General features: G+C 33.3%; 2 protein-coding genes across 6 annotated transcripts in view; one reads left to right on the forward strand and one right to left on the reverse strand.

Moving 5' to 3' along the window:
* The first annotated feature begins 1,264 nt into the window (after window positions 1-1,264).
* On the forward strand, window positions 1,265-26,857 carry LOC128192414 (uncharacterized). 3 transcript variants are annotated; one of them, XM_052865061.1, is made up of 5 exons: window positions 1,265-1,358; window positions 1,569-1,693; window positions 5,811-6,561; window positions 23,063-23,264; window positions 24,377-26,857. In XM_052865061.1, the coding sequence occupies exons 3-5, from the start codon at window positions 5,849-5,851 to the stop codon at window positions 25,139-25,141; spliced, it is 1,680 nt and encodes a 559-aa protein (XP_052721021.1). In that variant the 5' UTR covers window positions 1,265-1,358; window positions 1,569-1,693; window positions 5,811-5,848; the 3' UTR covers window positions 25,142-26,857. The 3 variants fall into 3 exon arrangements, with proteins under 3 accessions (XP_052721021.1, XP_052721020.1, XP_052721022.1); XM_052865060.1 differs by lacking the exon at window positions 1,265-1,358 and having other exon boundaries at window positions 1,482-1,693; XM_052865062.1 differs by lacking the exons at window positions 1,265-1,358; window positions 1,569-1,693 and adding an exon at window positions 3,948-4,069.
* LOC128192412 (cytoplasmic dynein 2 heavy chain 1-like) overlaps window positions 26,592-27,122 on the reverse strand; it is a 32,376-nt gene continuing 31,845 nt past the window's right edge. For all 3 annotated transcript variants that reach the window (XM_052865059.1, XM_052865057.1, XM_052865058.1), the window contains one exon: window positions 26,592-27,107. In XM_052865059.1, the coding sequence (XP_052721019.1) occupies window positions 26,949-27,107 (159 nt within the window). In that variant the 3' untranslated portion in view covers window positions 26,592-26,948. The remainder of the gene's footprint in view (window positions 27,108-27,122) is intronic.

The following is a 27,122-nucleotide window of genomic DNA, read 5'->3' on the forward strand; positions in this document are numbered from 1 at the left end:
GTTGTAACAAATACTAGTACTACTTCTACTACTACTACTTCCCAGAATATCAATTTTTCTTTAAAACCATGTAACTATGGAAGTGTTATGGTGACGAAGTATAAACATAATATTTCAAAATTGCCATTTCTGTTTGTTATGCTGCAAATTCTGGGTATTGTTAAGATTTATGATAATTAAGTTGGGTTTTTTTTTTTTAATTTTGTTGCCATTCTGTATATTGTTTGCTTGAATTTGAATCTTTAATTTTCTTAGAAAGTTTTCTTTTCCCAGCATGAACTCTGAATTTTTTTTATCGAAAGAGATGAATTACTTGTAGCTGGGTACCACTCGGTGAAGAGCAATGAAAGTCCAATTCCCTTCTGTGTTTTAAATCTTATCTGATCAATGTTTGACCCCCTTATTCTTCAAACCCATAAAACAAGGCAATTATTGTTATACATGTATTATTCATTTATTTACATTATAAAATGAATTTGACACCTTTCAAAAAATTTAATCAATATTTTATTTTTTCGTTCAAATGTATCCCTTGATCCTTTGAATTTTTGAGAGACACCGGTAGGTATGCATATATATTGCATTGATTTCAACCAGGTAGTTTACAGATTTTAAGTTGGTGAGATTTGAGAGGTTTTTTTATGAAAGAGGGATTTGTCGAATTTAAACAGTCGACAGAAAGGCAGACGTGCTTAACTCCACTTCACTCCCTTCTCCACTCCACTCCACATAGCACAGCAACAGAATGGTGGGTAAATATTTGAATTTTTTTTACTTTCAATAGGCTTTTGATTTCCTATGCTTAAGTTCATATATCAAAAAGTTTCAGTCTTTTTGACTCACTTTTTATGCAAGGATTTTCAGTTCTGAATTGTTTAAAAGATTTAAAGTCGGAGTGGCTGCAATTTTGTTCCAAAAAATTTGTTTTCGAATGAAATTTATTTTTTTATTTGTAAAGTTGAAGACATGTTTAGAATACTGTTATTTATTTTAATTTGACTTTTCAGAATTTATGATGTGTGATTTGAATTTTCTCGATTCTTATCAGTTGAGTTTAGGGCAATATCGAGAAAACGGATTATCATTAGTTATAACAACACAATATGTGTTACATAAGTTATTTCGACTCAATCCACCTCATGTAAGGCATTCAGACAAAATTAATCGCGAGCCCCAAGTAATTTTCAAGAGGGTCTTTTATCGGAGTCTATTGGGTCTTTGGAAACTTCCATTTATATCCCTTTGATTCCTTGCTCTTAGGCAGGTATTACAAAATCAGGGGGTAACTGGACCTCTTAATGAGTACCTCGAAAGATTTAAAAATGAAAAACATCCCGAGCCTAGCATTGCCTCTCTACGTAAGTACTTTAACGTTTAGTGGATAATATCACTGGTTGATTTAAATCTTCTTGTAGGTATGAATGATTGATCTGAATTTTTTTATTATTTAAAAGGACAAGGGCTTTTTCCCCTCTGTACATTTAGTCATTGTTGATAGTGCAGTTATTCAGTTATTGACATTTTTTGGCAGAGTAGAGATTTGGAATTCATTAATGTATCATTTACAGGGTATTGTTGATCGTCGGAAGTAAACAGACAGGAATTTCCAACCATTCTACCATTGTCAGGATTATCGAGTTTGAACAAATTTCACTTTGTTCTACTAGGAGATAGATTCTTTTCAAGGAATTTGGTAAGTTAAAACGTATGAATAAATGGACAAAGATTTTTGTCTTTAATAGGTTGTAAAACATTACTAATATAGTCAACATGTTTTTACTTGTGTACCGGTAAATACATGTATAAATATAACCAATGATAAAAATGAAGAATTGTTCAGCTCATACTTGAGACCTAATGTATATTCAACAGATTCTAATATCTTTTGATATTAAGGTTTTCAAATTTTTCATATTGAGCTTTAATCTTCAAAAATAATTCATTGAAATTCTGTGATGATTTTGAAATAATAACCAACTACCGGTAATGGAAATGTTTTTTATGGGATCAATTTGTTTACAGTATTTCTCTTGTTAAATGGCCAATGTACCATGTAGCTATTAATCTGTGTTATGAAATAAGTCACTCAAATTATAGTGATTTAACAGAGGATTATGTAAAGCTCAAAAAGGACTGTTTTGAATTTATGACCCATGTAGCTAGCATTATAACGCAGTTCCATTTTTAGTAGGTACCGGTAATTCTAATGTATTGAACGAGATTATTTACTAAAATTATGAGTAATGTGTTGATATGAAAGAATGAAAAAATTCTTTTTGCTGGTGAAGGATTGGACATTAATATTTATTTTCATTCCTTAGACAAGGTATGTTTTGTGCTCATTTGTCGAAGAGAGCTTAAAATTACAGTTTATTAAGATAAAACCATTGCAATGAAATTCATTTCCCTCCCTGGAACTATAACAACTTGAATGTACTTTACCCTCAGGGTTTCAATCAATTTTCAATCACGAGACATGTTTTTCATATGAGCAATTTGTTTTATTTATTTCTTTAATAGAAAATAGCAATTTTAGAAATAAATACCAGTAGAATAATAGGTGTAATTTCGATTTGATTGCTTCATGTAGTCAATGAAAAAAATAACAATAGAAGTTCTGATTGTCGATTTGGCGGACACCATGTTGATTTGAATCTAACCTTTTAAACTTAAAGAGCAAGCTTTGGCCTGTTACTGACAATATTTGACACTTCAAATCCTTGGTCCTTATGCAGACTTAAGTGTCCCAGAGGTGCTGATCGAGGGGAGCCATTATTTGTCTCCGGGACAATAGGATTCACCAATGTCCACGGTCATGTAAATCAGAGCTTCTGTTGACATAGCTAAATTCACGGTCAATATTTTCTCTTCCTCCCATAAATGTCTATACCCATTTTCGCTCACTTGGACTCCTGAGATAGGAAAAGTGGAAGGAACTTTTGTTTGTTTATCGATTAGGAGACCGGTGTAAAATTTCAAATCTCGTCAATTGGCTTCTAGGTTTAAATCAGTGGTCAAACAAAATTAAAGTGATCAATAAACTACCCTCTGACTTTCCAATTTTTTTTTTATTATTTTGTTTATTGACAAGTATAAGTTCATTCACTTTAATGTCATTCTGACATCACTAACCAATAAATTTTGTTTGTATTAAAGACCTGCTTTGTATCCATAACAAATTGGGCATAATCGTGAAAAGCAATAAATTCAAAGAAAACTTTCAAAAAAAATTTAACAGCTGTTAATTTTTCTTGTAGTTTTGAAAAGACAAAATATAATCAGCCCTTCCTTAAGCAATCTTTGGCTGAAATCTCAGATTTTCTTTTCAGTGTGTAAATAATTAAGTGAGTAAGGAACAAAAAAATTCAATACAATAGGCAATTAGCTTACAAGACCCAATGGATTGGATTACAGAGTAGATAAATTTTTGCATTGGCCTTTATGCACATAGGTGTGTGCACATGTCAGCTTAATTTCAAAGAACTAAAAAATATGTCTACATTTACTTGATAATATGAACATGGTCTAGAGTCTTTGGTCTAGGCAACATCAAAGTAAAAAATTGCAATTTTGCAATCTATTTACTTTGTAGTTTAGAATGAACTTATGAAAAATCATGATTTATTTGCGTATAGAGTAAACCAGTTGTTTTGCTATAATTCCAATTCTTTCTTTTTGGTCGTACCTGTCTGCCTCTATTTTCTCCAAAATAATTTCCCTTTTTTCAACAACTTCAATGAAAAGAGAGCCAATTATCTGCAACTTTTCCCCCTTTAATTTTTGTCAAACTGGTTTTTCGCTCTATTGATTTTAGTTTACCCTATCAGTGCATCACTTACAAAACAATGGGTCATTGATTTCTGCACTCAAATCGACAATCGCACAAACCCAATATCTGATACAAATATAAATAGCTACATGTCTTTGGAAGGTTTTAAAAAATACAGAAGTCATGCGTTTTTGCGTCTTTCTGAGGAATATATTTATATATAGGTTACCTCCTGCAAACATGCAAATTTCAGATAGTGACTCTCACGTATGCCACGTACCATTAAAGTTTTCTTATCAGGTTAGTTTCATTTCATTTCTTTTTTTTATTTTTCACCCCATTTTTCTGAAGTGACCTTGGTTTAAATTCAAAATTACCATTTATTGAAAACCTATGCCAATTTAATCCATCCAAATATTCAAATTCGTCGTTGAATGCAAACATTTTTTTTTATTTTGAATCGTGTATTTAATTTGAAGAGTTCACCCAAGGTAACTGATAGAGATTTGATTACATAGGTTACAACCTGAATGCACGCTCGGAAGATCTATCATTGATATGTCATAGAGCTGTCAATATAGCCTGTAATTATTTCGTTATTTCATTACTCTGTACCCTGGGAGAGAGCTTAATCCAACTACCCAAGCTTTAACTACACCCCCCCCCCCCCCCCATCCAGGAAAAAATCTATTTATGTTTGATTTTTAAATGCTATGGAATGTCATTTTGATGTTATTGTGAATGGATTAATGCTGTATTCTCTTTTTCAATATCTAATCAAGACTGATAATCTGTTGAACATCTATACATCAACAAAACATTATATAGATGGTTTTGGTGGGGGTTTTTAAGTTGTGTTAGAATATGGTTGCATTTATAGATCCTAAAATTTTGGATGTGTTTGGTATATTTGTTCAAAAGGTTATGGAAAATCATTTGCTTCCTATATGTTTCCTTATAGTTTCCTTCAAAATAAGATGAACTAAATAGGTTACATTAGAAAACTTAAATGGTAAAGTTGATAAGTTGGTAAGTTTGAGAAGCGAATGATCATAAATGTAAAAGTCATTTATAAGAGATTTTGCAGAGATCATAGTGTCCAATTAAACATTTTATTGTTTTTAAATTACTAGTATGAATTGCTTGGTAAAATTATATAGGTTTAGATGCAAGTACTCAGATGAGGAATTTAGTCTATGATTATTGAAATATTCAATAGATAAAAAACTGAAATGAATGGATAGGTTAGAGGAATTGGGGATAAACTTGTGCATGCATGGATTAGGCATTGATATGCTGTCACATGTAGATGGCATAAATGCTCACATATTTACAGTAATAAATGCAGCTATATTGATATTTGGACATATCAATTATGTTAGATATATATGATAATTGCTAGCAGGGTTGACTACATTTGATTTTGAGGGAACATTGTCAGGATAAGAATCTTTTTTTTTTTTACAATAATTACCTTCTTTTGTTCATTAGTTTTGACAGAAACTGCTGAATGATTTATTTAAAAACTGAAAATTGAACAGATCGAGCATTCATAAAAGATTGCAGATAAAGAAAAAGGGTAGGAATTCAGTGAGTATGGGAATTAAGGAATGTCTTCAGGGGAAAAAATCAGATTTATTTTTTCCTGGTAATATTTAATTGCATGAGTTTAAATTCTACAAAAGCTACAATCCAATTATCAAAAGAAAAGCAAGAATGCTAGTTCTGTGATCAGATTGAAAAGGGTGAAAACTACCTGTAAAGGGATCAATTTGCATGTGAGGGAAGAATTGGGCTTTGGATCCAACAGCATGCCGAAAAAGCATGCGAAAATTTGGACCGGAGTTTAACACCTCATATGTCTTTTTCTTCTAAGGTGGTTGAGAAAAGTCATACCTTTAAAGATGCAAAATGAAACTTGGGGCATCATGTTAAAGTTCCAATTTTTGTGACACATATATTCTTCAAGAAATCGATCTGTACCCAGTGATAATGGAATTTTTATCAATAGTGTAGTGAAATTCTCTCATTTGTCTTTCAGAGTCAAAATGATTGGGACAAGTGAATAGCAACTTTACAATGGAGACGGCAGAGGAAACTGGTATTCAGGAGAGAGAGGATATGGTGAATGGTCAAAGGGAGCTAACTCCTAGTCATTCTGAAGATATCATTAGGGACATGCAAAAAGTTGAAGAAAGTTCTGATAAAGTTAAAAATCATGTTCAAATTAATAAAGCAACAAAGAATGGTTTAAGTGAAAGTGAAGGGGTAATGTCAAAGTTATCTGAAAGACACGGAGAGAAAATATCATGTGTAAAAACTGTTGATGCTAAAAAAATAGAAGAAGATGATCAGGCCAAGTCAGCTTCAGAAAAAATTGTCCCCAATGAAATAATGCGCCATATCGTTACTATACCCGTCCAGAAAATAGAGGAAGGAGATGACCTTGACATTTATGATGACCCTGGGGAATCTGGAGAAGATTTGGATGATGTCGAGCAGCAAAATAAAACATGTCAGGCGCCAACAGATGAAAAACTGAAAATACCACCACCTATATTACGAAACTCTGCCATTCTTAATACATCTGATGCTCTTGAGCGTGAAAACACAGGATTTTCTGAAAACACTGTGAACTTTAGAGAGGATCCTCTAATTAATGACGAGAATATTAATCGAGTGACTTGGTCCGCTATCAACAACCATTATGATGAGGCCAGACATCTCTCCGGGATTCGTGGGAAGGCTAACACACCTGCCAGTTTATACACCGACTTCTCCATAGACTCAAGGTAAGCATTTGTTAAAAGTGGTCTGTTTATGCAGAATTCATGTTTTCCAAATGTGTAATGTACTATGGATCCGTATATCTATAAATCCACTATACTTAGTAGAATAAGGAATTTTAACATAAAAATCCTGTAATTTTGATAACAATATAAAGTTTTGATGTTAATATATATTTTAATGACAACATTTGAAATATTACTTTCATACTTATATCAACGTTAAGTTATTTTGATATCCAAAAATTAAAATTAGAATGTAAGTATTGTCAGTATTAACTAGTACTGTATACATGCAGGGAAATATTCGCCCCCGTTTTATTTTTGACCCTTTCGCCCTCGTTGTCAGCGGGCAAATTTAAGACTGGGCGAATTCCAAGGTTTTAAATAATCTCTCTTTAATCAAAGTTATATCTGGGCGAATTCAAGACGGGGCAAACGGTTTGCAAATGGAGAAGGGTGAAAATAACATGGGGCGAAAATAACCCTGTATACAGTATTAGGATGCATTGAATCACTGGGGTAATGTATTTTCTTATGTCTAAAGCACAGGCACTTGTTTCCGAGAGAAAAAAAATTACCATGTAGTATAATACTATAGGGTAATTTTTTTCTCAGAAACAAGTGCCTGTGGTCTAAAGGTAGGTATTACAAATGAGGGGTTGTGATGGGCAGAAATAATTAAGTTCACAAATTGTAAATACCCGGTAGATGGATGAATTGGACAAAAAAATATCTTAACACTGTTTTGCACTTAAAAGACCTATTTTTCAATATAAATATATGCTTTGAAATTTTTCAGTGACTTCATTGAATGCTTGTTTGAGTTAAGCTGCAGGACTGTAGCTCCCGGTCTGAAAAAATTCGGATGAACGACCTGGGAGCTACAGTGCCTCCCATAGTAAAAAACTGCAATTTACTGCGCACATTTTACTACAGATATCGTCACTTCACTAGCCTCTGATATTCTTTTAAACACCATCAGCAGCCCTGTAAATTAAAGTGGTGCAAGTTTGTTTACATTTAAAAATGGCGACTCTCGATCTCGACGTAAATTAACATTCATTTTCCGAGGTTGGTAATCATTTTTAAGAGAAAGTCTGAGGCAAGTAAAGTGACTATATCAGTAGTAAATTGGCTGAAGAATTTAATGGTACTAATTCTAATACTCAGAATTTGTGTGAAAATAAGGTTAATAAGTCCAAAACTAGCGCAATTTTTTGTGCGCCGTAAATTGCAGATTTTTCCTATGGTATGCACTGTAGATCCCAGGTTGTTCATCGGAATTTTTTCAGACCGGGAGCTACAGTTCTGCAGCTAGTTTGAGTTATGTTTCTTAGATTACAGAAAATCAATTCGCTCTCTCTCTCTCTCTCTCTCTCTCTCTCTCTCTCTCTCTCTCTCTCATACCTACAAACATTTAATTTCACAATTTTACATATTGTGTATTATTAAGAAGCATGTCTTTACGTGACATTGAAAATACCAGTAATTGAAAGAAGTAAATAGTTGTGTATTTCTGACTTCCACACAATATTTATGAAGTTTTATACAAATGATATTTATGATAATATTCAAGAGGGCAATACAAGCAAATGTATTTAAATTCATTTCAACAAAATGAAATAAATTAGAGAGGAGCATGGTTTTAATTTTCATCAGTTGACTTAAGAAAGGTCAACTTACTCGTAAATTTTTTAACTTAATTTCATTTTTTTTTTCACTGTCTGCAATCAGTGTATTATCTTTTGCTTATTAGCATTTATAGATACATGTTTTTGGCAAAGAAATAAGATCTTTTTGATTAATTAATGAGATAAAATTGAGGTTATACTCAGGTCAATTGCAATGGATTGTTTCACTGTGTAAAGTGATTTTGGAGGACGAAGGAGAGTTATCCCCCTTGAAAATTAATTAAAAACCCGTTACATCCCCCAATCTTAATTAAATCACAGCTGACTTAAGATAGGCTGATGTTTGGCGATAGCATTCAGAGTCAATGGATACCTGTCAAATAAAGAGATTCCTGTGAACAAAAACAATACGTCCACAGTTGAACGACACTAATGAATACCGCATTTATATTCTCCCAGAGTTACCGTATACGTTGTGCTAAAATTTCCATCCAACGGAACATTATAGTAAGGCAGTTTTGATTTGATTGGTTTCCGAACTTTATAATTAATTTTGTAATTGATAGCTTTGTTGATCTTTAGTATGTGAGCCATGTTGATTCCTCGTTCCATTTGACATGAAAGAGTGCTTGAAATAGCTCAGGCAATTCTTTTTACTTTTTGCATCAATTGAAAAAATATTTCCAATTAAGGGGGGAAAATGTCATGATTAAGTGCCCTTTTGATATCGTAATGTCTTTAAATTCAATCTCAGTTTGTAAATCAATTTTCTTTGGTGTTGAGGTACTTCAAGATATGATATTAATATTTCTTAAGAATTTTGGTGAATTTAATTTTTGAATTATAAGCAAACTGTCAAAACTTTGAAGTTTTTTTTTTCTCTAGCTCGCAGAGACACTGAAATACGAGGAGGTTAGTTAAATCGATCTGTCTGACTTAGGGGCATTTACGGTATTTAAAGTCATTTGTTTTATGTATGTGGGGATATGAAAAATTATGATTGCACAAAGACAAGCAGAATTAACCTTTAGTTCCTGTCAGTGCTGGAAAAACAGTGTGTAGGTTTGGTTTCCCAAGTATGTAAGAGTTTGCAAATTGACACGGTATTGGAATTCCCTTGATAAATGGTCACTTTCCTGATATGAATTCATTTTATGAAAGTTAAGCATGTAAATATTGGAACAGAAACAGTGATATGTGAAAGGTGATAGCTTTTGAAAAGAAAAGGGATTTCTTCTTGAAATTGGGATAGTAAAATCGGGACCACAAAAATGCCGGCAGACAAAATGGATTATCAGAAAGATGTGGTCAGGAATATGGTCAAAAGTGCTCCAGCCAGGTAAGGGGTTTGGTCAAATTTTGGTTTTTGATTTGTAAACAGTTTGTGTTGTCAAATGTCAAATGAGGTAACTTACCAGCAGTCATCAAAGTTTTCAGTAATCATGCATGCAGATAAATTTGTAAATATGTAAGTACGAACTGCATGTTAACCACAAGTTGTCAAGGATATAATGCAATATGCAAGCAGACCAGTTGCTGTTCATAATGCCAAGTATTGTTTACAACTGGTATTTGCAATTCATTTAAACTTTGAATGTATAGGCAACATTGCATTCAAAGACTTAAAAGTATGATCAAATGCAAGTACTTGGTACCTTTACAGTATAGAAAGTCAGAGTGACATATAGGTATGCAGACATAACATGTAAGTGCATTGTTGGTGTTTAGGGTCTGAACTAAGGTCAGATGTTATTAGCTGAAGGTCTGTAGCTCCCGGTCTAAAAAAAATTTGGATGGACGACCTTGGAGCTACAGTGCCTCCCATAGTAAAAAACTGCAATTTACAGCACACAAAAAATTGTGCTAGTTTTGGACTGAATAACCTTATTTCACACAAATTTTGTGAAAACAATTAGTACCATTAAATTCTTCAGACAATTTGCTACATATATTGTTACTTTACGAGGGTTGTTCGGAAATTATTGAGACATTTTCTCTTATTCTTTTAGTAAAAAAGATAAATTCTTGAAATTTCACCAAAACGTAAATCAGGATAGAGATTATCAATGTGAAAAGTTTCTTGTCCATGGCATGAATAGATCATTCCTGGTAAGCTGACCAACGTGCCTTCGTCCGGTGACCCGCGCAACCGCAAACTTTTCGCAACGTCATTTTAACGCTTCTTATTGCTCCTGTGTTTTAAACACCTTACAAACGAACGGAAATAAGAATTATTCTTTATTTCTCATCTTTTGTTTTCATTTCAAGTTGTCATCATTTACATTTTCTCTCATTCTTGTTTTTTAGGGAAAAAATCGAGTTATTTTTACCCGAAAGTCTAATTACTGTGAATGTCTCCTGTGGTCATTTTTTATATATTTTAGAACTGTTGACAACAGTTAGTGTGTCAAAAGTACTTGATAATTAATCCCTTTGCCCTAATTCTAGTTAAACAATCAGTGAAAAAAATATAATGAACTGAAGCTCTATACCTTGTCTTGTCATCGTATAGTTTTTTAAGCAATTACGTGGCCTTAAAAGGTCTTCTTCTGAGATTTCCACCAGTTTGACGGTTTTCAATGCGCCGCCTTGACGTCAAAATTCAATGTAAAGTCTTTGTCAGATTTCTATTGTTTGGTAAATATATGTGAACCATATCCGTATTTCAACTCGAACATCAGTGAAACTAAATCAAAAGTAAGTCGCAAAGAATAGCAAAATGAACAAATTTAATTTGATTTCTTTTATCATTAACTGTAATTCTACGGACACTTGTAAAGTAGACGTTTAAGTTGTTAAATCTCCGAGTTCATGGCTGCGCCGGGTACCCCAACCACCGACTTATTTATCTACCGTCGCAAACAAAATATCAAATATTCTTTTAATATTACTTTGTTTTATTATTTGTTGGCGTTTCTTCAGTGTCTATGCCAATTTTCACCAAAATTCGTCAATTAGAAAAGAAAATATTCGAGTTGTCTCAATAATTTCCGAACAACCCTCGTACTTGCCTCAGACTTTCTTTAAAACATGCTAACCGACCTCAGAAATAAAGTACATGTATATTAATTCACGTCGAGATCGAGAGTCGCCATTTTTACGTTAACAAACTGCACCACTTCACTTTACAGGGCTGGTGACAGTGTTTAAAAGAATATCAGAGGCAAGTAAAGTGATGATATCTGTAGTAAATTGTCCGAGGAATTTGTTGGAATCAAGTATTTGTACAGAATATGTTCGGAAATGAGATTAATCAGTCCAAAACTAGCACAATTATTTGTGCGCCGTAATTTGCTTATTATGGGAGGCACTGTAGCTCCCAGGTCGTCCATCTGAATTTTTTCAGACCGGGAGCTACAGACCTGCAGCTAAGATGTTATGTATTTGCATTTTGAAGGGAGGTAGCTCTTAAGGTGTGGGGGACCAAGCTTAATGAATATGCTGTAGTTCAATTAACAAACTTTTTCTTCAGATGCAGGCTATGTATGTTTTGTGATGGTTTTTCTTATTGCCTTCAGAATAAGATTCTTTAAACCTTTGGCCATCAAAAAGATATACATATGCATGTATACTACATGCAAAATCATATACTGGTACACTGGTTTATCTATAACTATCTTATGCAAAATATCTGTTTTATGGATACTTTTGACGATTTATTTCTTCATTCAACTGGAAAAAGTCAAGTAAATGAAAGTTGCCTACAGGTATGAAAATCCCTATGTGCACCCTGCCATTATCAATCAGAATGTTGGAAATTGCATAATTTTGATAAATGTTCTCCTTACTCAAGCAATATATTGCATGACATTTCAGAACCACAGTTTCTCAGAGAGAGATATCTTTTGAGATTGGAAATTTTGATTTCTAGGTCCCCCAAGTGACCTATGAGTGGAAATCAAGCTCATGGTCTTTTGTTATGTATGAAATCTTGATCACAGAGTTTATTTTTGACACAAAGTAATATTGAAATTTCTTATCTATAGCTTTTCCTTAGTGACTGACTGACTTGATCTCATAACTTTTATAATAAACTTTGTGGGGTTTAAACAGAAGATAACAATTATGTGTTATTCCTTTTTTGTTCTGGACATTTCTGTACAGCAGAGCCGAAAGTTAGTTTCTCTTGATTTGTGCCCCTGAGTGGACCAAACTAAAATTGGTTAATTTTGGCAATTGGAACTTGTATCTTTGTTTTGGGAATAAATAAGTTTGGAAGTGGTATTTGGCAAGAAAATCAGCAGTTTGTGATCTGGCTGTGAAAAGAAGTCTTAAAATACTCTCATGTAGAACCTTGTTGAATTCTCTGACTGAAGTTCACTGTATTTTATACCTTATGGCTTCAAGTGTTCACAACATGAGAGTTCGCTTTGAAACATCCTTAGCACGTTCGAAGGACTATGTGCCCCTAAGAAAACGCCCGCCATCTTGTGTGAAAGTGGAGACTGAAAAGGATGTCAAAGTGGAAACTGAAGTAGACAATGAAACTTACATGGAAATGAACACTGCCTTTCCTGCTGGACCTGAAAGTTGCGTGTCATACTCCACGTATATTTCATCTCCTGCAAATAACAACCACATCCTGCCTTCCTATGCCTGCAGCAGTGTCAGTGTGGACCTAAGTTTGAGTCGACCTGGGAGTCATAGGGACTTTCCATCTGCTTCTCGACCCTCTAGTTATGGGTATCCAGGACCCAATCCCCCAAAGCTTGATCCACAAGAATCAAAAATAGAATATTTTAAGTCTGCAATGTCCAAACTCCCTTCTGACTTTTCCAATGACACAAGTTCATCAGGGTAAGTATGTATATATATATATAGAGAGAGAGAGAGAGAGAGAGAGAGAGAGAGAGAGAGAGAGAGAGAGATTTCATTTCAAAATCTCTTCAGCGAAATGTCAACTCTGATGTGTTTTCAAAAGAGAAAATGATTATGACAAATGCAAATAGAAATTCCTTTTGAGGAAATGTAAATGCAGTAAAAAATGAATTGCAAGAGATTTATGGTGGTATTAAATCCCCTTAATGTCCAATCATCTTCTTGGTGAAGATCTAGATTCAGTGATTAAAGCGCTGGAACTGAAAGCAGTCGCAGGAATACAATTGTACAAATCCTGGATATTTAATAAACCCCGATATATTTAGGACTAACTTTACATTTCTCTGGGGGAACAATTGTCCTTAAATCCAACAAGTGTTTGAAAGTTAATGACTTATCCTTCAGCATTAACGGAAAAACATTCCATGTTGTTTGTCGTTTTAGAGGTGTGCGGGTTTTTATCATAATCAACATGACCGGTTTACAATCCACTTAATTTGTGTTTTCTTGCGTAAATTATCTGGAAGTCAATAATTTTTGGTGGAATATTTGGAACATTGGAAAGAAAGGGATTGTTCAGTTTATTTTTTTTTCTTTATGAAATATTGAACTTCTTCAACAAATCTATATCATTTAGAAAGTTTGGAAAATATTAACTGAACGTCTTGATCTTGAAAAACCTTCAAAATGTCAGTTGTTCATGTGTCTGTGAAACCATCTTGCATGTTTTGCCAATGTCTGGCAGTGGACAAGATTGAGGAATGTGAGGAGCATGGATTAAATGAGGAATTCTCCTCAGATGAGGAGGAGAAAGAACTGAAGTTTACTAAAGATGCTAAAGATGATGAAGATCTGTCAACATGGGAAACCAGTGAAAAGTATGGCTTCTTTAACTTATACCAAAATTATCCATGAGAAAAAAGATATTGTGTATACCGTATTTTTCGGGGCATATGTCGATGTGGGGCATAGGCCGAATTGCTAATTTTTAGACAAAATTCAAGAAAAATCCTTAGACTAGCCTAATTGGGGGATAAGCCGATTTTCAATCGATGATTATTATAGTGAAAGTATGACCGCTGATTAAGAAAGTCACCGTATTAAGTATATACTTTCAGAATATCGATGTAGAAAGTCAAAAGAGTAATTAAAGTTATTAAATTTGCTTAACATATATATTTCAAGCAATTTTTAAAAATTAATCTGTGTTTTGTGGCTGTTTGGTCTCTTCCGTATTCGTCGGTGTATCGTTGTGTATCGTAATTAAGAAATACCGGTAATCGATGATTTCAAATATGTTCAGTGAAAGTTTTTTTGTGCTTATCTGATTCTAATTGAAATTAAAGGCCTTGCTAATTGGTCTATATTGCCCTATCATTTCTTTGACTTTGTCTTTTTGCCACCATCTTGGCTGTTTGTCAGTTTTTTAAAATATCATTTTGACCAAAATTGAAAGTGAATTTAATGTGAGTTATTCTGTTTTTAAATGTCCTTTTGTGGAAGGTATGTTAATATGCTCCGAGATGGTAAACCAGCATACAAAAGGATTTTGTTCATTTTGTAAACCTGATCTTCTTTTACAGATTGAAAAAGAGCATTATAAGGATAAATCTAGAACTCTGAGCTTTGGTCCTCTTTATATTTTCTCAATATATTTCACATTTTATTTGATAAAGGATTTCATTTCATATTGTACACTATTTTGTTGTTTCATTGAATACTCATGCAGTATAAAGTTGAAAATTCTAAGAGGATCATATTCCTTAATGGAGAAGATTGAGAATATAAAATGTAGAAGTGTATTGGGATTTATAATTTAATATTTAATGTTGATTTAGTTCAAGAGCAAATATTCAAAAGTGATCCCCATAAATGAATCTATGCATGAATTTTATTAGTTCTTTAAAAAAAATTATGTGCTTATATATATGTATTAATAATAAATGATTAAAACTCAATGTAAATAACATTTTTCCAAATTACAAAAATTCAATTAAGATGATTTATTTAAAATTCATATTAAAAAGATGTCATGTGAAATATGTGTGGCTTGATTAATTACATGATATTGCATGGACGTGTATGACATGCCTGTAAACACAAAATCAACTAATTCTCTTTTAATTCACCATGTTCCTGTGACATACATGTATGTCTTGATATAACATTTTTATAAAAAGCCTCAATTTATCAAATCATCTTTATGCCCCATTACATATAGCACAGTCAGTCACTGCTTGGTACCCAATACATAAATTGCAATTTTTTATTTGGTTATGATTAGAGAAGTAAAAAAATAATAACATCCTGTTCCACTAAACTTGTTATTTGGATATGATTTAAGAAGTAAAAAAAAAAATTCATCCTGTTCCACTAGTGGTTTGTTTATCTTGAACAATTAGTGATCAACCGTGTGTGAACTAGTAATACTGGTTGGAAAACACCCTGTGTCTTATTGACAATGATTGATAACGATTGCATACATATTTTTGGAAATGACTACCGCAGTATAAAAAACTTATTCAGTTGTTGATGGATTCAATTCCTGGTGCCTACAAGCCTGAAGAAAATAAACACATTTTTTTTAAACTGTTCAATCACCAAGTACCAGTCAACATTAAGGGTCAATAGGATGGGGCCATAGCAACGGAGGTCTTGTGTCAAGATATGATTCAATAACCCATCTAGTCCTATGTATGCTGCTCAATGGGCCTTATTACTCCAGAGCATTGATCTCAGAATCTCAAGCTTTTAGCTGGTATTTTGTGATATCTCAAGATTAAAGTTTCATCCATTGACTTGCGACTGCAGTTTCAAACCCTTTCTGCAATATATTCTTAATAAAAGCCATTAAATTACTCTATAACTTAAGTCTTTTCAAGTTACTGTTTGATTGAATAGAGACAAATTGCAATGATAGATAAAGAGGAAGAATAGTTTAGTTTCTGCTACAAGTGCTTGATATTGTTTTTGTTTGTTTTGATGATCACTTTGGATCTCAATTTTGATAAAGATAAAATTTTGAAAAGAAGATATAGTAAAGCTTTGTTTGTATAGTAATGAGATATTTTACTTGCGCTTCTGAAAACCCATTCACTTTTCAAATTCACATCATTTAATATTGGCTCCATGCATTATGTTACCTGAACACATTTCAAAAGTGCTGAATGCAGTACAGAAACCAGTTATTTCATCCAAAGGACTTATCGTAGATTTTGCAATCTTTATTGTCACTCAATTATACATGCTTGTCAGAACTCATGCTTCTATTGAATTTTTTCCTCATGAAACATTTGATTTCTTAGTTGAAAAATTTTATTGCTAATTGATCAAATATTGATCATTTGGCCATGTGTGCTTAAAATTTCCTATGTACACAGAGTGTACTGTTTGGAACGCAAATTGATCAGAAACGTCTTTGTAAAAGATACATTCAAGTTTCTAGAAGAAGGAAATTCGATTTTGAAAATGAATCCATAGATGTACCAGTGGTCCCAAAGGCTTGTGTGTTTAGGTGTGGCATTGGCGAAACACAGTTGTATCTGTTTGAATTTGTTTACCATACGGACATGAACAACCTCTCCTTTGCTGCCATTTTGATTCTCCCAACTCCTTTGGTCTTTTGTGAGGAGGAATAAGAAGCCATAGAAAAGCAGTTCATAGTTTGTGTTAGTTACTCACTATGGAAGGTAACATATTGTTTGCCCTTTTTTCTCTCCACTCAGAATATTCTTAAAGATGATGATGTTATGTCATATTGAGTAGATTGCAGTCTGAGTATAAGTTAACATTTGTGCTCGAAGAAATTTTCATGGTTGTGAGGGATTTTTGTTTGCCCTATGAGAAAAATGTAAGTTCTCAAAATGTTAAACCAATGCTTTCCTTTATATTTGCATCATTTGGTTCTCCTGTTTGTAGATATGGTCATTATCCATAATAACCAAAGAATTCCGAGTTTCCTTTTTTTCAATATAAAGGTTGTTTGATTTAGATATGTTCTTTTAGATTTTAAAAAATGTCCTTTGTGGACAATTTTAGTAAAACAGGACATGTTGTCTTGTAAATTCTCTTTCAGAATCGAAGTTCGTTTGAAGTTATTTCAAGTACACATGTTTATAGATTGGTCAGTCTTAATTTTAAACCAAAATCTTTTTGTTCTAGGATTTGAGTCGGAAGGTAGGTATATATATAACAACTGCATAGGTATTAAGAGATTTATCACATTTAAGCACAAGCTTTCACCACCGATCAAATTTTACAGAGTTGCAGTGCTCAAAATGTTATATAGAATCAAACAGCATGCACGACGTAACGTTTGTATTAAACACCTTAATAACTGGTCCACAGGTACGGCGGGTTCATAAAATTGACCATGTTTTGTGTGCAGGGTACGGTGTTCTTATAATTGAATGAAGATAATCAGCTTTTTGATATGAAGAAAGGAAAGTAAAAGTTCAGTCAAAATTATTTCAATTTAAATACCATGACTGCAACTTTGTCTAATCTTCTGGTCTGAAATTAAGTTCTTGAATATTGCTGTGGTGCACGCGGAAACGTCAATTGCAAGGGAATGATAAAGCAAACCTTCAAAAAACGGTTCTTATCAGTTCCGCGGTTTTATTGTGTTAAATCACACGTGGGTTTGTTTGTGTTGAACACCGAACATTGAGGTGTCATAGAACCATTTCTCCTGATTCTGAACAATAATCTATCATCGAGTTTTAAATTCACGGAATAACGAGCCTTCTGCTTAGATAGATAGGAAAATATCCCAACAGGATCAGCGAACAGTAAACAATTGTGTATATATATAACATTAGAGGATTACCTAGGAAAATGTGTAATTTTGAGATTTGTCAAATCAAACTATTGTGAATAGGCATTCCACTGGCAATTTTCAGTTTGGAGAGTTCGACAGTTTGGAAATTTTGCCTTGTATTATTTCTTTCGGTTTTATTGTAAATATGGATATAGAAAAGGACTATGCCTTGGCCATTAAGATGTTCTCGACGAACACTATGAGTGCCTATGATCGCGGAGTGAAGACGGTCTACGATACTCCGCCTAGCACCATATATGACATCAATAGTGTGCTGTAAGTTCTCCATGTTAATCATTTATATCCGATGCTTTGATATCCTCTTTTATTTTGATACATAACTATGTGATAAAGATGAGAAAAAAAATCTTTTACATAATCTAGCATTATACACCTAGCATTATGTTCGATTCGTTATATATTATTAGTTTAAAAAAAAAAGGAATTTACTGAATGGTAATGTCAAAAAATACCGGTACTAGTCTCTGGCAAATAAAATGTTCCATCTACAAATTTCCTATTATGAGCACAGAAAGGGGTATACTAAAGCAAATTATTAATGCAGTCATGTAAATAGAATCAACCGGAACTTGTATATGTACTTGCTTTTAAGTTAAAAACCACCGCAGCTATTAAAGTTTGCATTGAAAGAAAGGGCATTGAATTCACAAGACCATGCATTTTTATTTTTATGTGCAGTTGACCCCAAGGAATCAGTGCTTTTTAAATTTACTTTTGTCATGTGAAAATCCAGCTTAAGAAATTGATTAATTGTTAAATACATAATGAGTAATGTCTAGTATGATATCAAATTTAAAATATCCATGCTTGTTCGACGATAGACAAATAACCATGACGGTGTTGAATGCATGCATGTAAGTCAATATTTAATTTCATATATCAATGTAATGCCCCACGTTTATGGGTTAAAATTGACAAGCTTTTATCTGGCCATTTTCCTGTTGTATAGCTTTACTTGAGTTATGTTTTTTTTAGCATTCTGAAAGCGTTGATTCCGTTTAATTCAATTCACTTAGAATTTTGAATTGAATACCGCATGATGATTACTAATATAAATGAATGGCAATTTTTTTGGTTGTATACATGTTGTAAGTGTAGAATTGAAATATGGAATCCTTTGTACTAATGATTCTTTTTAATGTTTGCTTGGTTCAAAATCCTTACCATGATGAAAAACTAGTAATACTGTTAATTTTGTATGAATTGCTTTGATGGTTTTACCATTTTGCAGAGCAATGATCTTGAAATCATGGATTGCTTTTAGGAATTTAATGATTTTATTCAAAGTTTCTTAAAATCCAATCTCCGTGTAGTTTGCAAGCTAGGGTAAAACTTATTTATAAGACATTATCAAATCTATGAAGAGTGATTGAAAAAGGGGGGGGGGTCTAGACTTTAGAGAGAAAAGAAAAAGACAGAATAGTTGAGGCATTATTTTTGTTGTTGAAAAAAATTAAGACCTACAAGTGAATCAAAAAAATAAAAAATTGGAAAAGTCTTATCTTTAGGTCAATACCAAATGGATGAATAAGTATATAATTATACAGGTAAGTCCTAAACAATAGCCATTAGTGCAATTTTCTGTTATCTTTGACATGCTTTTAGAAGGAAATTAACTATCACTGGTTGTATTGTCCGAGTCTGATTCCGTGATTATAGGTATAGACCCCGCTAGAATGAACAAATGGAAATCCAGCATTGTTATAGCTATATAGCTCTCTCCAGTGTTTGCCCTTCTATATGAAATGTAAATATTATAGCAGGGAGAAATTTCATTGACTTTTAATTCCTTTTTAAAATGGGAGCTAGATTATCTGATTGTGTATTCTCGAATTTGATTCTCGATCGTCGCAGTGGATCTTTGGTTGAGCGATCCAGCTTTTTTGTGGATGATTTTGTGGATAAATCTCTGAATTGATGCGGATGGGGACCAAAATGAGGGATCATATTATCATTCGTAAGGGATGCTGGTTTAAGTCTCTGCATGAAAATCATTTATTCAAAAGGTCTGTTTGAGTTGATTTGATAATCTGATTTTCAGATAAAAAACTTTTATATTTCTATTGTCTTATTTGGATGATTTTCGATTAATTCTCTGGATTGAATGGTTATTGAATCTAAAAATATCATGAAATAATTATTGAAATACGTGTACTTTTTAATGATAAGTAATTGAATTTTTAAAGAAGTATTTCATTGACCAATGTGCAGTAATCATAATAATTGAATCAGTAAAAAAAATACACAAAATTATTGTGAACATTTTTTTTTGTAGCTGCAAAAATGATTAATAATGTTTTATTCTTAAGCCTCTCCGGTTTTTTTTTTATTTGACATTATCCCCCCCCCCCCCCCCCCAACAAAAAAAAAAGGGGGAGAGGGGGCTCCATATTATTGCAGCTGTCTTGTTTTTGGTAAATGTGTAAACAAGGAATATTATATGAACAATATCCAAGCTAGATTTTTAAGACATACCACATAAATATAGAATAAATGAAGGGAAATTTACCTGTAATGATTAGATAAAAAGTATATACATATATTTTGATTCATAAATAAATAATTTCAATTTTCAGTGTTCAATTAATATATGCTGCATTTTCATGAGATCATTCCACAAATGAGACAACAAATTTATGTTGAGGTGAACTTGCATTTGGGGGGGGGGGGGGGGGGATTTAGGTGTAATAACACAAAATAATGAGACTTACTGGTACTTGAAAATCAAAGTACCGGTCCGTTATTTGTATAATGCAACATGTAATCAGAGGGATTTCTTCTGATGTACGAAAGAATTCTATCTAAACCATATAAAGAGCACTCATGTATTCTCTGAGAACTTTCTCTCTCAGATAAACAGTCTTTAATTCCAAAGCAAACACTCTCACTGTACACCTTTAATTATTAAATAGGCGATTTGTACTTGAGACAATTTATCACTTTTTGAGAGTTCGAATCAAAACAAAACTTCAAAGATGTGAATTTCAAGCAGTTTGTCATGAAATGTAATTTGTGAGTTGTAGACTTGGGTAAATATTTTTGAGAGGACCTGGTATCCATTGTAAAGGCTTTTATTTGTCAGTCTAATCCGCGTTTAATCAGCTTTTGTGGGGCTTATTACTCGGTCTTGACAACCTGTCTGGTTCTCGGAATTCTGGGAGTTTGTAATAATGTAGGAGGTAGGTGGTCTGCCACTACAAACGCACATACAAAAGAGAAGTTGGATCTAGATAATGGGGCAGCTTTATGTACCATCACTACATGCCGCTTCCATCTTTTACCATGCATACAAAAAAAGCCTCATTTTGATTCTGCATACCCCCTTTAATTTCCTGTCAAGCAAATAGTGAGATTAAAAATTTCTTGAAATGATCGAGGTAATGTTCGGGCTCTAAACTGAATCAAATTTATCACAGACTAACTCCCCTTCCCAGGTCAAGAAAGGCTGCATAGGGCAGAGTGGATATTATTTATTATGGGGAACGTTACATGGTTTGTATGTAGCAGGTTTTGATTTAATTCACACAAATTCATATAATCAGATTGTAGTTTCAGCAGCTAGTCTTAGTGATTTTAAAGACCACAGATGTTGAAAATTTGGAATGAGGATCAGTTTTGGTTTTATTTTTATTAATACTTGTATGAATTTTACTAGTTTTATCAGAGTTACAGCCCTTTAATAAGAAAATCTGAGAAAAAAAACCCTGATATTTTTCACTAGCTGTTGTTAAATGCAACTCATTTATATCTTACCCTTGAGACATTTTATAGAAGGCTTATATTTAACACCAACTTGAAGAGAAGACTTTTACAATTCATATCTTTAATGAACTATAAAATCAAGTACCAGAATAATTTGATATTTTTTTATTTCCCTAAATTTTAAACTAACAGCTTAGTGCATTGAGTTAGAGCCTTAACTACGAATCTGTACCATGTAAGTCATGAGTTTGAATCTTGTTGGGGATTTTACAATTTTTACCTTTCCAAAAATTTTAACATTCTTTGGTCAAATATTTTAAAGTTTATAAACTCTTAAAGAGTGAAAGTATTTTGATCATCCTGTTTTTTTATCTACATTGATATCAACAGGTGTCTGAAGCCACCTTATCAGGCCATATCCAAGTCATTTTCTCAGATTTCTTTGTAACAACATTTTGGTGTATACATGCAGACATATAGACATGTATGTAAACATTTTGATTTTTTTTGCTCAACACGTTACTTTAGAAATTCTCTTACTAAGGTTGTGCAGTAGTCGTTAGAACATGAACATTTTCTTATTTGATGATTCATTTTCAAATAATTACAAGGAAACACATGCAGAGAATAGAAGCTAAATGGCAGAGGGACTCATAAAATCTTTTAATATCAAAATCTAGGCATGTGTTTGGGATAAAAGAAATGCAGAAAAATATGTCAATCTTTAATCTGCAATCTTTATCCAAAATCACGATATTGATCTTCAGATTGAAGTGTTATCGGAACAATTTCGTCTGTCAAACTTTTGTCTAACCTGGTCTGATCACACGGACTCTTGTCAGAAGGAACCTTTAAACAAACCTATCTTCTGCAGTAACTATATTTGGTCAGACCTAGTTTAGGACAAGTGCAGGGACCCATTAAAGCTTTTAAGTCTTTGGGGTTTTTAAAAGCATGTATTCTATAACACTTGCTTAGTGTGTTGTATTTGGATTTTAACCAGATTTCCATGTTTAGTTTTTGATTGAGATTAGGCATTAAACTTTTCATGTTCGCATAGTACTGCATTAGATCTGTGATTTTGGAACCGCTGCTCTATCAGCAGTTATGGAGATTCCTCGGGATTAATTTCAAACATTTGAGAAGGATATTTTTGTGGTTTTGTGATATAAAAAAAAATCTGAAATCAAAATGAAAACCAGTATTATGATACATCTGCCACAGTTAGGCATGTGTGAAGAGGAGCCAATAGCCGATTCAATGTAATGCATTTGACTTTGCATGATCAATAATTCATGCCGTTTGTTCATATGGACTTGAGTAATGAAATTTAAAAATTCATTTTTCAAATCAATCTTGTATTGCAAAAAACTATGTCCCTGTTATATGGTAAATGCAGGTGGAATATATCCCGGAAAAACCCTGGAGAGTTATTAATCAAAAGAGAGGAAGGCGATGAATTGAACAATTTGTAAATTTTAATTTCTTATTAAAATTCTTTTCTTTTTTGTAGAAACACTTCTCGTGTGCCCTCAGAGTCTCGGGAGGCCATGTACAGAAGAGCCATGCATCTGATCACTGCCCGCTGTACTAGCACCGCCCCAGGAATGGAGACCCCCTACGGCACCGCCAGAAACAACTCAGCCTTTGGGGTACAGGTCCCCCAGTACTTCTACATCAAGCAGGAACGCCCCACCCCCATGCCACCACTTAAGGTATAATTACCCTAAACATAAATTGCCCTGTTAAAAGTCACCTTTTCTTCATAGTATAAGCCTAAACAAAACTTCCTTCATTGAAAATCCTCTTCTATTGCAAACTCCATGATACTTTAATTTTTTATATAATGGAAATTTATAGAAAATGTCTGCTGCGAAAAAAGTTTGGGGGGGGGGGGCAGGCCCCTCCCTGGCCCCCTTGATGTTAAGTGCCTGGCATACATTATATTTCTATTACAGACACAAATCAATTTCTCTCATTTCTTAATACTGTTACATTAGTAGCCAGTGTATAAATACCATGTCAAAATAAAACTTTACTGCTTTATTGTACTCTATAAAGGGTAATGGTAATCTGTTAGTCTTGTATAAATTGTATAAATGTTCTTTGAATTTTAGTTTCACACTTCCGAAGGAGATACTATTGATATTGAATAGAAGTTGTTTTCAATTTTTAACCTTTTGAAATAAAATTTAATGGATAATAATTGAATCTCATCAAGTATATCAATAAAGATAGAAAGATGTAAATGGGTATGCTATTACTATCTAGATCTGTACCCATGGTTCAGTTAGTTTTCAGTTATGAAGTAAACCTGGTAGTACCATTGAATACATGATATTGTATACATGTTCAATACCAGATAATTTTTGTGGGGTCTTTAACTATCAATATTTGATGCTTGTAATTATCTTACTAGGTGAGATTATAATGCTTATCAAAGGACTTCAATTGCATCATAACTCTTTTTACTCATTAATGAACTGTACAAAAGCTACTTATTTTCGAGTTCAGACACAATATGGATTTTGTGATTTACACTCGTCCATTATGGTACTTTATTGTACCTCTTTAAACATCCAAGCATTAATTTACACCCTAGCAATTTCTTTTGGATTTTGTACACTACAGGTATATACTTTGAATTCAAAGACATTTAAAAATGTTTCCTCATTAGAAAAATTCACAACTTTTGAAAAAGGATCTTTTGTTCCTACCTGAATGTTAACTCAGAATGAGGTGGATTTATGTATATATAAACATGCATTCTGATAAGGCTACCTAGCTAATGGCTGACAATTTAAAAAGATCTGACTCTTCTTTACAGGCATGGCAAGGCTACAATGGAAATGTGTATTTTGAACCAATTCACATCTCCAGCATCCGGGACTTTCCGGAAAAACCGAACAACCCTTACGAGTCACGATCCAATAGTGAACTTCATCGCATGCTGTTGTCCTCCCAGCAACAGGAGAGACCGGATAGCGATGCCATGAGAACCTTGTCCAGAAACACTGGAAAAACCAGCAGCAGTCTTAAAAGTAGCAGACCCAACACTAAACAGGTGGTCATGTTGGACAAGAAGATGGTCCTCAATAGCTACAATGACAGTTTAAATGACGATCTTGACATTATAGAGGGCACGGAAAACACAGGTAGTCTCTCGGTCAGACCAAAGAGTGACCGAACCTTCGACAGAAAGCCCCAACCCGTCAAAGTGTACAATAAGGAGAAAATCTGCAAGGGATCAGTGGTTCATAAACTGAATGTATCCAGTCGGCAGAATAGTGCAAGACCAGCTTTCAAAGTGAGTGGGGGCAAGTACTCTTGTCCCACGAACACCTCTCCCTTACTACGCACTCAGACGCAGTATTCCCTTAGTAACCAAAGACTGACCACCAATAGTCCGGATATGTACAGCCAACAGCTGTTACCTCCCCTGGAACAGCTCCGGACGGCGGTCAGACACATGGATACGATCAGCAAGGACAGGGTGGGCTTCGGCCGGATCCGACCGGTCACTTACACGGAGGACTTCAAACCATTCATTAAGTACAATCAAGATGCCAAGCGACAAACAAACTTTGTGTAATGTAGTGTCCTTTTTGTGCTACTTACATTTTCTTTTATTTCCAGAAGGAGCTCAAAGACTTCAATAAGGAAATTGTTATATCTGTGATTTTTCCATTTGTCTTTCTTTTTATTACTTGCTCTGTTTTGTAAACATATGTCAGAGAATTGGTGAATTCAGTCCCAGTTCTCTTTGAGTGAGAACAGATATGACTGAAATGTGAAAGACTGAATTTTAATTAGTTGAATGCCCTTAGAGGTACCCCAGGCAATGATGTAAGGTATTTTTCTTAGCTGAATATTTAATGGCATTCCTGAACAATATTGATATAGTTAATGGACATAGATTTAGTGAAAGAAAAGTAATGTTATATCAATTATGTGTTATATGATACAATTACTGTAGGTTATTGAAAAGCAATCTCTGTAAAGAATTGCATATTTAACAAAGGACAAATTGATATTTTTGTTTTCTTTACTTTGAACAGTAAATACAATTTGGTTTGTTTATTCAGAGTACTTGTATTTCACATTTCAATTGAATCATTATGAATGATTGACAAATACACTTTCAATATCCTGTAATATATTGGTATATGTATTGTGACAGATGTCCATCATTGTATCAATTTATTTTCATTTTCAGTTTTTCAAAAATCTTCAACAAAATCTTTATCGTAAATATACTTTGTGAAATTGTTTTATTGTAAGTACATGTACTATTGCAGTTTGCCATTACAAGAATCAAAATACATTGAAATAATACATGTTGGTTTAATTTCCAGTAAAGTTAGTCATTTTTCGGCATTTAAGATTTTGAAAACATATTGCTTTTAAAAGACTTTGAATTTGTGAATCATTCATAGCAATCCATTCTATTGTCTGGTTTCATCCGAATTAAGGACTGGCATTTACAAATACCTTTAAATGATAGAGAAAAGTTGTGCTGATATTGACAATGTGTAGAATTTTATCTACATAATAAATGAGAGGTTTTATCAGAGTTCTGTTTTGTTAATCTATGAACCCATGGTTTCGATATAACTGCAGTAAACACATATTATTTTCTGGAGTCAGTGAAGTCTATTGTTCTTTAAGAAACCATATTCTTCATTCTTCAGTTTTCATTAAAATTTCTATTGTATTAAAAATTAATGTTCAACAACTTTTAAACATATGGAGGAATCTGTATTCAAATGTACAGCTATCTAAAACTTTAAAGGAATAATATCCTTAATTACCAAGACATGTTCAGAAGTTTTGATTCATCTGAAAGTCAATGATTGAATATGGTATTTTGAAAGAGTTAGTAACAATAATTATTCATTTGAGTAATGAAGCTATGTGCACATGATATGCGCCATCCAGGTGCCAATGCACCTAACTAAGGATTCAAGGAGTCTGAATAAGAATCCTAGAATACTCTGCCATTAGTTCTTGTGTCCCATTGAAATAAAAAAAATCCCACACCATTGTTTCCTTTGAGTTTACAGTTTAATACCATGAATTTGAACATTCAATAGCTTCAAAATATTACTATGTGCCTTTCACATTATCACAGTTAATGATGCACTTCATAAAATACAAAAAAATATAATCACATCTAGTTTGATCACAGAGAAAGTGGACGGATTGACATACATTTCAAAAACATAGTTTCCAATTCAATTTAGATATTACAACCTTAACTAAGAATAATTTCTATCAAAATCACGAGTCGTGAGTTTGTAAATCTAACCACATAAAGTCTTTCCAGTTTCAGTCACAATAAATAGAGACACAAATAAATAAACACAATTACAAAAGTCAGTGAGATTGCCCCCGTCTGTCTATGTGCTCTTCAGGAAGAGAGCAGCACCACACTGGAGCCACAGAGACTGGTTGCCACCACACGGAAGGTCCATGCGGGTCACAATGTGGTCCCTTTCACTGCTTGTATACACAGGAATAGAGATCACATCATCCATACCATACGGATCTGGTGCATCCTGCAACAGAATCAA

Source organism: Crassostrea angulata, chromosome 7 (genome assembly GCF_025612915.1).
Source record: "Crassostrea angulata isolate pt1a10 chromosome 7, ASM2561291v2, whole genome shotgun sequence".
NCBI classification, from domain to species: Eukaryota; Metazoa; Mollusca; class Bivalvia; order Ostreida; family Ostreidae; genus Magallana; species Magallana angulata.